The sequence below is a fragment of the Typha latifolia genome, chromosome 9 (genome assembly GCF_019914945.1).
Source record: "Typha latifolia isolate L0001 chromosome 9, TyphaL0001v2, whole genome shotgun sequence".
In the NCBI taxonomy this organism is placed as follows: Eukaryota; Viridiplantae; Streptophyta; class Magnoliopsida; order Poales; family Typhaceae; genus Typha; species Typha latifolia.
The window spans coordinates 2,535,895-2,551,178 of NC_133094.1; the positions used below are offsets into that span (position 1 = coordinate 2,535,895).

General features: G+C 39.1%; 3 protein-coding genes across 4 annotated transcripts; 2 read left to right on the forward strand and 1 right to left on the reverse strand.

The window, feature by feature from the left end:
- The first annotated feature begins 765 nt into the window (after positions 1–765).
- Positions 766–3,060, forward strand: LOC140794953 (mediator of RNA polymerase II transcription subunit 18). Of its 2 annotated transcripts, none has more exons than XM_073147248.1 (6): positions 766–851; positions 1,649–1,777; positions 2,034–2,133; positions 2,227–2,284; positions 2,371–2,727; positions 2,810–3,060. In XM_073147248.1, exons 2-6 carry the CDS (start codon positions 1,742–1,744, stop codon positions 2,916–2,918), a joined length of 660 nt encoding a protein of 219 aa, XP_073003349.1. In that variant the 5' UTR covers positions 766–851; positions 1,649–1,741; the 3' UTR covers positions 2,919–3,060. The 2 variants fall into 2 exon arrangements, with proteins under 2 accessions (XP_073003349.1, XP_073003351.1); XM_073147250.1 differs by having other exon boundaries at positions 766–826.
- Positions 3,061–4,095: 1,035 nt separating this feature from the next.
- Positions 4,096–5,690, forward strand: LOC140794952 (uncharacterized). Its single transcript, XM_073147247.1, has one exon. It carries the CDS (start codon positions 4,668–4,670, stop codon positions 5,541–5,543), a length of 876 nt encoding a protein of 291 aa, XP_073003348.1. The 5' UTR covers positions 4,096–4,667; the 3' UTR covers positions 5,544–5,690.
- A 71-nt stretch (positions 5,691–5,761) lies between these two features.
- Positions 5,762–15,284, reverse strand: LOC140794951 (pyrophosphate--fructose 6-phosphate 1-phosphotransferase subunit alpha-like). The gene is made up of 19 exons (XM_073147246.1): positions 14,859–15,284; positions 14,184–14,356; positions 13,952–14,064; positions 13,027–13,101; positions 12,818–12,931; positions 12,664–12,731; positions 12,362–12,445; positions 11,929–11,982; positions 11,486–11,566; positions 11,271–11,364; positions 11,127–11,200; positions 10,886–10,996; positions 10,730–10,774; positions 10,586–10,642; positions 8,211–8,315; positions 8,017–8,133; positions 7,319–7,422; positions 6,430–6,595; positions 5,762–6,182 (listed from the first exon to the last, which is right to left on the reverse strand). Exons 1-19 carry the CDS (start codon positions 14,946–14,948, stop codon positions 6,054–6,056), a joined length of 1,854 nt encoding a protein of 617 aa, XP_073003347.1. The 5' UTR covers positions 14,949–15,284; the 3' UTR covers positions 5,762–6,053.

Genomic DNA, 15,284 nt, shown 5'->3' on the forward strand with positions numbered 1-15,284 from the left:
TACCCCTTTACTAACCAATCAGTTAAACGTCATGGGGTATTTGTAATATAAACCTAAACGTTAAGGTCGTTTTCATAATGTACTTCCACAACGCATTGGTTACATGTAATGTAAATTAAATTCTTCACCTAATAACTCTTTGGGAAATTTTCGAATAACACCCTACATTTTTATTATTTTTTAATTAATTTTCTTTGATAATTTATAACCAGATATAACACTTTACTTTTGCTTTGACTAACTATCATTAATCCTAGTCTTATATAATTCTACTGATTAAATTACTAAAATACCCATAAAAAATTTCTAACCTTAACCGCTCTTTTTAAGCCATATAACACTAGTCTTCTAAGCTATCAAATAAAAAATTCCTTTTTAGATTTAATCACACCTAACCTACTCCCATAAAAGAGTAATTTATATATTTTGGAAATTACCTACAGTGTTCTTAGAGAATATTCCATGGCTGATAACTTTCTAAGAGAATAATTATATATTTAGTTTTAGTTAACTCGAGATATCATATGAAAATTATAGAAAAAAACATGAAGAATGGATTGGATAATAAAATTATGTCATTTTAAAATAATGAAAATGTAACTTTTTGACCAACTTCTTTTGAGCCATCTACTTACTCTACTTAGCTTGTGCATTTAAATGGACCCGGATATCTATATCCATACCTGCACTATTCGGATCCGAATCGAACTATCCATCTCGGATATCTTCCAGAATAAATATGCGGATATCTTCATTTCCCAAATCGTTCTTTTCCCTCGCAAGGCCGTCCCGAGACTCCGCACCTTGCGATTCTTAAGACGACTTTGTACGAAATCTCGTTCATACCTGCGGTAACGTAACCTCTTTATAAACATTTATGTCGATTTGTTTTCCTTTTTCCATCACTTACCGCATTTAGGGTATGATCTGAGCATTTTGGATTGGGTTGAATCAGATCGGGTTAAATTTACTATCCAATGATGTCCGAATTTATGAGGTATTTGATATATCAGCTGGGAGATGAAAGGTTAGAATAGATATCGCCCTAGAGGTGTTTGATAAATTTCCTTAGAGAGAGGTTGGCTTAGGGTTCTCTGTGGTAACTAGTGTTTTCCTTTGATCTGAGTTGGATAACGAGGCTTGAAGGTGTATATTAGGCTGTCCACAATTATTAACCAAAATATAAAGTAATTCTATTCTATTTTTTCTGTTCTTAGTTGCCTTCTAATTAAACAAGTTGATCTTTTGTTAACATATCAAGTAGCCAGTAGAAATTAATAATCTAAGACAGTAAGTAATTTGGGTAAAAAAGCTAAAATCAGACAAAAATCTATATGAGGGTAATTAAAGGAGCTGGATGTTCTTGGTCTTTGAGGCATGTGAACAGACTGCTTGTGCAATCGTTACGGCCTGTTTGCATTTGCCCTTGCAGATATTCTACTTTTTCCACATGTACTGTATACTAGAGGTAGTGATCCCTTTGCTCAAAAGTTGGCGTATTCATGATTTCTTCAGTTCCTCAATGAATTCTGGTATATGAATGGTCCAGAAACAACTACTACGTGAATCTTACATATACAGTTTTTAGTGGAAGCACAAACATTCCATGTAATTCTCTTATTGTTATTTTATTTGGCTCTTCCTGCAGTTTTGTGGAATGTATATCAGAAAAGGAAAGCTTTAGAGAGCATGCTGATGTAGATCTATTTCAGAAGAAATAATCTTTTGAGAAAAGAAGAAGATGGAATGCGTGTTGCAAGGGATCATTGAGACACAGGTACCATCTACATACACTCCAAATATTGCTGGTTGAATGTTCAGTTTTTTTTTAAAAAAATTGCATTTGATATTAATCTTTTTAGTCACAATATGCACATGCAATCAACCGATATATTACTCACATTTAAGTGTTCCCTATATTTTAGTAGTAAAACAATGAAGTGATAGTACACATCCTTCTCATTAGTACCTTGCTTCTTGACATTGTCTAAGACAACTCATAAGCTGACCATCATAATCATACTCGTCTTTAGCATCTTGAGGCCCTCGAGATTCTTCTTAGGGGTCTATGTGGTGTTTCAAAGGAGCGTGTCAGGGTTCATGAACTTTGTCTGAAAAATGTGCCAAACCTTGGTAGGTATATTGACCACACAAGTATATCATCTTCCTATTTAGCCAAGTGCTTAGAGCCAATTGTTCACAGTTGTGCACTTTTGTGTTCTATAGGGGTGGTGTCCTCAGAGGTCCGTCTCTTGTGTGATCTAACAGCGCCAACACCAACTTGGTATCCATCTTTCAGCTTTTACCTCCTGAATAATTTTACATACTCGCAGCACTATTTGGAATTATTTACTGTATCATCTCATGCAGGACTGTACGGCATGTTGGTGGAGCCATGAGAGGTGCTGGTGCTGAACAACTCTCGGTTTTAGTACGAACTATAACAGAAAGCAAAGCAAGCAGTAATGTGCTGCGCTTCTTCAATATTCTTGGCTACAAAATAGACCATGAAATTTTGAAGGTGGGTTTTGCCTTCCATTTCCAACGAGGTGCCCATATCACTGTAACTGTGACATCTGCAAATAAAATGCCAAAGCTTCATGCCATTGATGAAGCTGTCCCTGTTACTCCCGGCATACAACTGGTAGAAATTACAGCTCCTGCTGCTCCAGAGAACTATAATGAAGTTGTTTCTTCTCTTACATCCTTTTGCGAATATTTGGCTCCGTAAGTATATCCTGTTATTACTTCACTAGCCATTTCTTTGCTGAGATGACTATATCTGAAATGAGATTTCTGCTTCCTTCAGGCTCCTACATCTTTCAAAACCTGGCGTTTCAACTGGTATAGTTCCTACTGCTGCAGCAGCTGCGGCTGCTCTTATGTCAAACAGTGGTAGTAAGCCCCTTATAGGATGATATATTTTTTTCTTCTCAAATTTCCTTTCCGTTGCCTTCTTTGGATGTTATATGAAAGTCATAACGAACTGATGATGGAATTAGTTTCATCACAACTGCTTACTTTTGTACGCGGTTCAACATTCAACAAAATTTCACTGCATGCTTCCTTTGTAGGCTCTTTTGTTTCTTGCAAGCAACTTCGCAAAATGATCTGAATAGCTAAACTGACCAAGTATCTATATTAGGATATTCATGAAGTTGTCCTAACAATAGGGATGAGGATCAAGCTCGATCATTATACTACTAAGCTTCTGGACTATTTTGCAACATAACATGACATTTATTGCCATTCCTCTCATTTTATTCTTTTTTCTGTTTGTTTTGTTTTTTCCTACGAGCTTTAAAAGTATGATATAAATGATTAGTTCGTTATCTAACAGCATATGTTTTTAGGTTAATATTTAACTTGATACTAGGTCTTATTATCTAACTAGAGGCTGCACATGAGGGTGTTAATAATATGATACATATTATAAGTTTGTTAGCCAACTAAAAATAACATAGAAAACTTGAAATGTGAGCCAGAATGCTCAACCCTCAAAATGCATGTAATAAGTTAATAGACTAAAAAAGAAGTAATTTACTTCCTTGAGAAGGACAACAAAGAGAAAGTATCCATAATACTCTATTATTCTCCTTTTCTCTTAGGTGGGGCGTCTCCGAAGTAGTCGTCCCTGCAGATGACATGAAATACAGAATCAGTAAAACCCTACAAGCTATCTCAGTCTAGCCCTCAATGAAGCAAGCGGTGGTGTTATAAAAATGATGAAAATATAGGGTCTTTTTTAAACTGTTTTTCACATACATACTATTAAAATTTTTTTTTAAAAAAAAAACCCTCTTAAAATAAGAAATATATATATAGTTACACGGGATGTACGTGGAAACGAAAGATTGAGAGACTGTATCAGAAAATAATCCGAGAGAGAGCGAGAGAGAGCGAGAGAGAGAGAGAGAGAGAGAGAGGCGGCGGCATACATTGGAATCCGTGCGTTGGTTGACGATGTGGACTGTATGGAAGAAGGTGCGATCGCACCACCATGTAGCCATGTGGGTGCACTTGTAGAAATTGGCCCATTTGTAGTTCACCCTGCAGTATTTGTAGGCCCTCACCAGGCAAGTCTCCACCAGCAAGCAACCGGGGAAGCACCGCACCCACTCGGGCCATTTCCACGCCTCCGCCATCCCTCTCCCGCTGCCCCCCAGCTGGGAGAGGAGGAGCACGGCAACCAAGATTAACCCCACCACCACCTCCTCCCGTTTGCTGCCGCCCATTCCCACCACCACTGCTGGTTTGCGATGTCTTTACAGTGCTATTAAGATTTTACCTATTTAGGGTTTGTAAAGGGACGAAGGAGAGTGGATATCGGAGGAAGGTTCACAGGAAAGAAAATAAATCAACAAAGATTATAGTTTTTAACCTTTTAGAATTATGGCCAACCTCACAACTATAATGTTAGACCGAAGTGTTCGCAGAGTGGCAGCTCATCCATCGACCCCCGCCATCCTTCCTTCTGCTTGTCTTCGTCTCTCTTTTTTATTCTTTTTTCCCCCATTAACCCCTTTTGACCAAACCGGACAAACTAAATATATAAAGGATATTAACAGAAAAACCCTCGGATTATTACGAAATTTTACCGCGGAGCGGATGGACCTGGGAGCGCGGGGGTGACGGGACTCGCCGGGGGAGAAGGAGACGATGTGAGGATGATAGTGCCGTCGTTACCGTCGCCATCGGACTCCGCCGTCGACCTCGCCGTCGCCGCACTGTCCACGGCGCTCCTCGTCCTCGCGGCCATCTCCGCCTTCGCCGTCGCCTCCTTCCATCTCCTCTCCCGCCGCCGCCGCCGCCTGGTGGATCTCAACTCCCTGTGGCCCTCCCGCCTCCTCCTCGCCCTCTTCGCTGCGGCGTGGTCCACCGCGGAGCTCTTCCGCGTCTCCTTCGTCCGCCGCATCCTCATCCCTCGCCGGCCCTACCTCCTCTGCCTCGTCCACCCCTTCGCTGCCCATGCCGTCGCTGAGCCCGCATTCCTCTCCACCCTCCTCCTCCTCCTCCGCGCCTCCACCTCCAAATCCGTTATCTCCATCTCCACCCCCTTCCTCGTCGCCCTCCCCTTCGTCATCGCCCACGTCCTGTTCCTCTACCTCCCGATCAGCGCCCTCCGCCTCCTCGGGTTCCCGGAGAGCCACCTCCTCGTCGCCAGCGACGAGCGATGCGCTTACCCCCCCTACGCCGCCTTCTTCCTCGCAGCGCTCGCCGCCGCCTACGTGCCGCTCTTCGTCTCGGTGTGTTGGGGTGCGGTGGCCGTCGTGATCAACAAGCGCCTCCGCGTCCGGCTCTACGCCCTCGCAGCCGCCGTCTTGGCGGCGCTTCCGGTACAGGTGGTGGCTCTCGCGCTGGACTCCGTGTGGTTCCTGGACGGCGCCGCCGCGACGTGGTTGCACGTCGCCGAATTCTTCGCGGCCTTCTCCTGCGCCGCCGCGGGGCTCTCCATCCTCGTACTCCACCCCGTCCTCGACGCCCTCGCCGTTGCCGACGAGGCCAAGGAAGTCGACCTAGTTGTTGCTAGGGGCTCCGTATGACCGGGAAATGTTCGTCATTCGTTTCCTCTCTCTCTACTTTTTTTTTTTCTCCTAACAAATTTTAATTGTCGCTAATTTAAAAGTTTATTCTTTTCCCTTTTAACTATTCAAATTTCAAAGTATAGCCACTACTTAGATATATGGACAGATTAATATCTTTATAATCATTTATTTATGCCAAATAAAGTCGATTTACATTATGGATAAACCACACAAACTCGATTTAGATCTATTGAGCTCTTAAAATTTATTCAAAAACAACAAATATATACACAGGATATTGCTGTTATCCTCCCAGTTTACAGTCTTCATTGACATTGTCTCACTAGGCCTTGTCACATTTATTCATCATTATACAGCAACAGACTCAATAGCTCAAAAGTAACAGAGATTCCAAACATTGGAAGGACTCAGGTGAAATCAAAATTTAGAGATACGAAATAAAAGCTTACAAAATGGATAATATATTATTGTGCCGTTGAGTGCAAGATGTTTAGGTGTTACTGCTGCTCAGAGAGGCATCTGGCCATGGAAGGAAGGAGCAGACATTACTGTTAGCACATCTGTCACAGAGGCCATGGTACTCAGGGCTGCTTTCAGAACATCTTGTGAGCACCCAGGCTTCACTATGCTTCTCACCTATAAGCGAAAAACATATAAATATCATTTGGTCCATCAGAAATATTCTTTCGCAATTTATGATGGTTTGTTTGTAGGTAGCTACATGCATGGCAAAGGGAAAAGTGAGCAAACTTTGGTGAAATGGGAAGAGTAAAAAGAGAATGACAGTGTGACAAGCCCCTCAAATCAATAATTTGAATAAGCACTAAGATTAATAAGTCACCATAACAAAGAAAGTAGCACACGTAATGCTGCAGGTTTTTACCTTATCCAGATATTCCTGGAGCTTCTGGATCCTACCCATGTAGTCCTGATCTTCCACAGACAACGTAAAAGTTTTGTCATCAGCACCAGATCCATCAAATTGAAGGGGTCCTGGATTTCTGTATAAGTCATCCATCAGAAAGCTTGGAGCCTTTTCTCTCAACAACCTGACATTTACAGCAAAACGTGAACATAAGAATCGCTAGAATTCTCACATAATCAAAATGTATGATAATTAACGTATGTAACATGCGATCTCACTTTCTGATTTTTCATTAATTGCAGTTAAACATCAAACAACCAAAACATAAAATGGGTCACTATGAGAAATTACTCAATATATTGCTCCATATGCCACCCCCAAGTTTTCAAAATTGGATCGACTTTTACAAGGACGAAAATTGAATGCTAAAGCTTATCATGTGTCTGCTTGAACAAAGTATCAACTTTATTATGGTTCCATCTTTCTGGCTATCAGGTTCTTTGGAACTCATTTGGTTTCATTTTGATAAAAATCTCACGACCAACCTTTGCAAAAGTTATTTTCTCGGAATCTCAAGAGATGAGATCCATTCATTCATCAGTGGAAGATAAAACCTGACTAAATGACCTTAAGTATTGTGGAACTGATAAATGGTGTCAGTCCCAGTTATTTCCAAATGACTGCAGGGATAGGGGGATGAATGTTTATTGTGAACAGATGCATCACGGATATGTCTAAAGAATATCTTTTCCACCCTTCATTCTTTCAAATGAATCTTTCCATCGAAAAAAAGAATTTGATTATGCCGGACATTACTCTTGTTAAAAATAGTGATCCCTGACTTGGGTTTACAGTACAAAGAAGTGAGCAACTAGAAAATCAGTCAAAGTTGGCATCAGAAACTTACTCATATGCTTTTCCTTTCAGGTCAACAGTTGCAGGATGAATGGCAGGTTTTCCAATAGGTATTGCTCCAGGACCACGAGAGTATCTCTTCACACTCATCATTGCCTGATAGAGACCAATATATGTTAAAAACTGATATATTTAAGGAGTATAAAAAACACCCTATGTTTTACCTTTATTATCATTCACCCTACCAATGTAGATATTTATCATTTGACCTCTCTATTTTGCTTAAAATGCCTCACAAAATTCCTGAGTTAATTTTACCCAAAACTTAAACCCTAAACCCAAAATAAAAGTACCTTGACTTCAAAATATAATTTTCCATTTATCCTTAACCTTAAATAAAACTTAAAACTTTGTATCTATAGTTATTTTAACTTATTAATATTGTAACCGACTATTAAGAAAACTAATGAAAGAGTATTTTTGAGGCATTTTAGTATGGTAACCTACTATTAATATGGTAACCGACTATTAAGAAAACTTATTAATATGGTAACCTTAAATAAAACAGTGTTTTTGATAAATTTGCCTACATTTAAAGAATTAAATATTGTGCAGAATAATATTTTTAAGCCATACTACATGTGCAATTTTGAGTCTGCTACCATTCCTAACTAACCAACATGTAATGTACTCAGACAAATAAAGTAATCATCTTGACTTCACTAAACATCATGGATTTAGAGATCCTACCGTGAAAGGTGCAGCACCACATTTCCACTTGTTAACTGGATGCTTCAGGTTCGTTACGGTTGCCATATATCCATTCAGACCAGCTGATAGTATATGGGAGCAGATATGGCCAAGAACCTAGCATATTAAGTTCACAAACTGTTATAGCAAGACTTTTTCACCCAAGACAGAATGATCCTCGAACTAGAACTTACATATGCATAATCACAATCAAACTTTGATGGTAAGGATCCCCGAGCTTGATAGCCAAAAAAGTGACATACAGCACTAAATTTCTTTCCTTTATATGTGCCTTCTTTCTGGAGAGTTAGTAAAAGAGTTAGTGCAGTAAAGATTAGCTCAGAAAGGAATAGCAAGAAAATGCATACAAATTCAAACATCACAAGTGATTATGTAACACCTCAATTCAATTTAAAAAAAAAAAAAACGGGGGACCCACGTGCGTGCGTCCCAGCACCCCTGCCACCGCGTCCTTCTTCTTCCCTTGCCGTGCACGCCACCCTCCCCACCTCCATTAATCCCATCTCTCCCTCCCCCACTGCACCATTTCTCCACCTCGCTACCTCTCTCCCTTTCCTCTCTCTCGGGTTGCTGCCGCCGGAGCCGACAAAGCCCCGGACCAAGAGCAGTCAAGCTTGCCGACCAACCCCCTCCGGTTTATCTATTTCCACTTGATTAATTAGCCTAACCCCTCGTAATGACAATTTATTCTCATGTGAATTTTATGATAAGATACGAATCACCCTAGGAGACCCTTAACTCATGTATATGCCTAAACATAAATTTTTTAATAAGATAATTAATTCTATTATTTCGCTAATCTTACGTATAGCTTTACTTGCGTGAATTAATAGGTTTGACACCGCGTGAGGAAGATTTTGGAATTCCGGAGAAGCCTGCTAGCTGACGAGATTTAGTGTAATGTAGAAAACCCTAGGCGAGTAGAATTTATACAAGTCTAAAATAATATAGTTACAATTATTATACTTGTCATGACACTGTAGGAAATGTCGGTATTAATGCATGCATTTAGTGTACCATAATATATCTTTACATATTCAGTTATTGATAATTTGCTCATTATGATATTATGAGAATGTTAATGTAGCATAGACATTAGTGTAACGATGCTCTACATGTATCCTGAATGATATACCCCTTGCATAAATATCTGTGTGAATATAGAATATAACGATCATGATGACTATAATATGCTTTATACACTCATAGACGCTGCACCACTTCCAACTATCATTAGTAGTCGGTATCTGACTAGGCAGTGCCCTTACTCATTCAGCCCAAGATTAAGGGTAGAGTGCATCTTATATGACTATACTATTAGCGGTCTACACTTGAGCTCGGGAGTTTGTGTGGCATTCAGGTAATTATACTGCATAATTATGACTAAATTATGATGATAGAAGAACATGATTGTGAGGCGGGGATATATCTCTAGTGGTACCTGACGACGCAGGGTTAGGACATCTGTTGATGAGCCGAGAGCTCCCGATTCTCCCGCTGTGGGCGGTGATGATTTAGAGAGAGTGAGATATGGGCTTACGACCGGAGTCCTTAGTCTGATGGCCACAGACTACCGGTCACATGTAGTGTCGCCATACATGTGTAGGTGGCATTACCACTAGATGTGTATATATCCCCTTTAATGTATGAGATGATAAATGATTATGTGATGGATGATTGTTTCTTGAGTATGATTAATGCCTTGGTAGGCATGAGATAACTAAACTACTCTTTTATTGCTATGTATAACATGTAAACACTATGATTGAGATTTGTATGAATAAGAGATTGTATCAAGCTTTATATCTGTGTGGACTTATCATGATACGTTTAGGAACTAGCATGTTCCAGGATAGTGACTGGTGATCTTTTTCGATTGCATTGATTTAATAACTCATGGTAAGTCATTTCAACAAGCATATTGATATTGCTAGCAAATATATGCATACATTGGATATGCACATGTGATTTTATTATTTTAGATTATATGGATCCTACTCGCTGGGCTCACCACCTCTTGGTGGCATTATTTCAGAGCTAGGAGACGCAAGTGCGAGTAGCGAGGAATAGCTGTCTTTCTATTTCAGTATGTCTATTAGTTGTATTGAGCCCCTGCGAGGGCGTTATGATTGACAATGTATTTTGAACTTTAGCATTATATTTTGGATGTGTATCTAGAATGCTTGTTGTGGCCTGTGGAACGTGTATCTGAACTCTTATGGTTGGGTTTATTTATAGCCTGAATTTGTACTGTCGTGTGCCTTGTGAAATCCTATTACTGACAGGTCATGTGATGTATCGTGTAGGGAGATTTACCCACACGGTTTACACGTGTATTTGGAGGTTTGGGTGTTTCAGATTATTTACACAGGACTATGATGTATAGAAATAGTCACTGGAAGCTATTAGACTGCAGTAAACTGCTCGTACAAATAAGATATTGGATTCAGGGTGGAGAGATTAAAGAATTTTTGTAAGCCTGTGCACAAGAAGTTAAGCATGAAGCTCTTTGCTTGTAAATAGACAAATAGAATAGTAGCTGACCTACCGTTTGCTTGTCCAGTTCTGTTTCTACCAAATGGGCTAGAAGTTTCTCTGTCTCAATCTGAATAAAAGGACATCAAACAACAAATTATAAGATAAGAAAATGTCTGCTTTCCTATAAGATTATTAGACGATAAAACACATTTACCTGGGACAACTGTGCGGAGTTATCAGATTCTGGATGGAGAAGCAGCTGCATCATAAAAGATCTTGTTGTTAGAAATAACTGATGATATCAGGTTAGACTAAAAGGAACTGCAAAAGTATATGCTCCCACTCACTAAAAAGAGATTGAAGAAACTACCTGTCTTCTGATGAACGGTGGCAAAAATTCAAACAAGGCAGATGCCCAAGGAGAAAGGTGAGATGAGATATTCTCAATAGAAACACCTTGCCCATGAAGACTATGAATTTCCTACATCAGTTACAGAGCAACAAAAATGGTTAAAGAGAGTCCATAACTCCATATTGATAGTGCACCCATGCTGTCAGAATAATGGTAAAAATCTAGAAGCTGTAGCCTATTTTATAATTGAAAAAACTACCTGCAGGAGTGCATACAGTTCTGGAATACTTTCTACAAGTCCCTCAGGAATAAGAACGACACCATGGTACTTTCCTGCATATAAAGACATTTAATACAGCAGACTATGACAATATATTAATAGTTGAAGTAGACTGTAAACAACCTTTTTCAGCCCTGGCTTGGATTGCATTGCAGATTTGCTTTGTAATGTCAAAAATAGTCAGCTTTGACAAAGCCACCTCCTCACCTAAGATGAGCTGAAAGCAAATTGAAGTGTATAAGAGAGAAAATCTAGCATTTCTTATGGGTTAATTCTATCCTATGATGATTGTCTAATAGAACAAAAATTGTCTGAAATTCATGTTATATAAAGTCCACCAAGTTTGGATGTGACTGCAGTGCGCATTCCAAAGCTACATGAGATGCTCTGCGACCCATCAAACGAATGAAGTAATAGTACTGCAAATAAAATAGAATGTACTTGTTAGTAGAAGGATGTCATAAAACTTTCTAGACTTACAATAATCAGATGCATCTCATTCCAGATTATAAGGATCATATGTAACTCATCCCCTAAAAGTCAACTTCTAATAAAATTCAAAATAAAAATAGAAAATGTTAATTGTGTGCATGCTAAAATGAATAATAATACTCTTTAAATGGTATAAACAACTTTGAAAAGTTTATACCATCCAAACCATAATTTCTAGTTTTTGTAAAATGATACAGTGATAATTCTTATATGGCCTAACAAAGTCGCTCCTTTAGTTAAATAATCAATACAGGCAATCTTTTACAGAATGTGCAATATCATTCCATACCTTCCCTGCGGAGAGGGCATCTATGCAGACATTGCTAATGAGCTGTGAATTGACCTGAAAATATGGGCATAACAAGGTTCAATATTTCAAGTCCACTCTTTCATCACAAAAAGAAAATCAAGAGAAAAGGCCAGTTGATACAACATCACCTACCAGAAGTACAAAAAAGAATGAAGAAAGATTTCACTATCCTATTCTTTCTTCATCTGTCAAGATACATAAATGCAACAAGAGAAAATATAAGCCATGCCTTTCTATTTACAAGCAAACATGAATTCTGGTTCTGGCATTGTGAAAGTACATCACATATGGTGATATTTACAAAAAACAAAGATGAATACAGAAAGGATTGAAAATGACAAGATTCAAATCTCAAGCTAGAACTATGTACTGTTAGGTTACCATTCCAGTAAAAAAAGTCATTGGAGTTTACCCTGCATACAGTATCAAATCCAACATCTGTCTCAACAAACTGATTCTTGAGATCTCCATTTAAACTAACAGGAACGCCAACCACCTGTTCAAAAGTAGCATATTTCAGCTCAAAGAAGCATTGAAGGTTACGATCCTAAACTAGTGCTATTTGAAGAATACTTGCATTCTCCGTGATTTAGACAAATGTACTGTTGAAGTACAAAAAAGCAAACTATGAACTACAGATATCAAATTCATAACAGACCAAGGATTCGAAGATTGACTTATTGTCATATTTATAGAATAAAAAAATATGTGTACCTTTGTTGGGCACTTAGACTCAGCAAAAGTCTCCGCAAGCTGAGCAGCATCAGAGTTGGATGTGGCTCCTTCAAAGACGTATAACCAAAAAAATAAGAAACTATAGTCACAGATCTGAGCGCAAAAATATTTAATGAGTTGGAAGATAGAGTACCGCCAATAATGACAAGACCATCTAACTTCAGATCTTTGCATGACAACATTGCAGCATTCACTTGCTCAGTTGTCCTAATTTGATCTACGCTCCGGCCAAGCATATCAAAACCACCTTTATAAGCGCAAAAATGATGTCAACTATAGAATATAGAATAAAACAAAAATTTCTGAAACAAGAATATATCTTCGTTCTTTTTCTTCCCAAACCTTGGTTTTTATATGTCGAAAGAGCATAATCTGTGATCTCCAAGGTTTTCTGTGCAAATAAACCTTCGGTACCACCTATATCCAGAAACGAGAAGTACAATTAGAGGAAAAAGTATTGTAAAGCATTCATCTAAGTACACATGACAATTTGCACTCGTATTAGGATTTATGAGACAAGTCTAGAACACTTTTAACTCTTATAATGTTCTTCCAATCAAATTATTTACTTGATTACTTTGAAATGGTTCATCATATATATCCTGGAAAATCTAACGCTTGTTGCCTATATGCTTGGATATCTATCACAACATGGCAATTACAAGCAAGCACTAATTACCAAAGAAAGTGCTCTCCTAGATTATAACCTCTGTTGTGTGTAGTAAGAAATCTTGATCTTATTTACTTAATCAACTATTCAGAAAAGTCACAATTGAGCTCCGGAAATGGGCCTCTCAAAAAGGATTATGAGGACACGGGGAGGGATGGTTTCCCCTCCCCGAACTCCTTCCCGAAACTCATATCTATATCACGCCCTTGACTGACTTTTCAACTCTGTATCTTTGCATCTCTTATGCTGCAAGGTTTGCATGCATGGACGCACGTAGACGCACATACACCCCTTTTCTTCTGCTTTTATCTCTTGGATTGCATCTAGTCCTAAACACGTGGGCCAGTAGATGGGATTGGACTTGGCACAATTGCAGGCATTTAGAAGAAAAAAGGTCATGCAAAAGCAGCTTGACAATAGAAGGACTTTACATGTACAACTAAACATTCACTTCAAATGTCACTTATGAAAATAAAATGATAATCTAACCAAATACGGCCACTTTTGCATATTTAGTTAGTCTACTTATAACTATCAATAATATATGCCATCTCTTGACCAGTACTATCAATTATACAAGGATACTATGATACTAACCAACAAATCCAAGCAAAATGCTGTCAGGGTTGCGGATTTTTAAAGCATCATGAAGGCCCCACAGGACATTATGTCCTCCTGGTGATTGTCTCCCAGAAAATACAACTCCGACCCTGTAATAAAGGCAATTAGGCACAATATAAAAAGTGGTCTTAGAAGATGTGAGATGATCTGTATTCTACAATTGTAATCATAAACTAATCAAAGACAGAAGAGAGAAATCGTAGTAAACCTGATAGGTGGGTGGTCTTCGATGATCTGTGCATCAGGAACCTTTGCAGTTGCCCTCAGAAAGTGAGCTAATGGTTGCCCAAAAGTGTGGGGAAAGGCTCGGCTGATTGCATGCGCACTAGATGGATCTGTGGTCGTTGTTGAATCCCCAAACTCTACCCTCACAGTAGTCCCCTGCTCAAAGTATCCAAAAAAAAAAAAAAAAATTTATTGCAACCCAAATAGGCAACTTCACAAAGCCAAAGTAATCTAAGAGAATCAAAATAGCAATTGTTCTGTATTTGAACGCTAAATGCACCGATTGTTATTGCTTCCTGATGTATGAACTATTATACAGAGTCATCCAATATTCAGTTTGAATATATACTTGGAAAAATAAAACAATAAATGATACTTCAATACAATAACAATAATAAGAAAAAGGATACCAAATATTGACACCAACTGAAACTTAAAATCGCTCCCTTTAATCAAAATGTAAATCTTCGAGCACAAGCATAAAAATATCGATTAACCTCCATTATCTCCTCAAATCAACAGAACCATCAAAACCTTTACAAGGAAGTAAGGATACGAGAACCCAATTCCCAATCTACCACTAGAAAAGGTACCAACAAGCGAGAGAGAAGATCGAGCGAGCGAGCGAGAGAGAGAGAGAGAGAGAGAGAGAGTTGACCTGAAGGCAAGGGGGGAGCTCCGGTTGGTACTTGGCTCTCTCCTTCTGGAGCTCGGACAGCTCTCTCGGAAGGCCGAAATCGGAATCCATTGCTCTCTCTCTCTCTCTCTCTCTCTCTCTCTCTCTCTCTCTCTCTCTCTCTCTCTCTTTAATCACTGTGACCCCTTCTTGAATGCTTTATTATGGAGACGACGAAGGAGGGGAAGGAAGGGAGCAGAGAGAAGTGGGGTTAAGGCGGTAGTTTATACCCGCGGTCGAAGCCTTACAGGTTACAACCGCGGCGCCTCCGGTTTTAAACGTCACGCCCACACCGTTTTGCGAGTTCCTATGGACTTTTTTTACCTCACCAAACATTGTATCCAATTGAGTTTCAAACTTATTTACAATCTGAATATGAGATGGGAGGGTTGGGTTAAAATCTGGTTC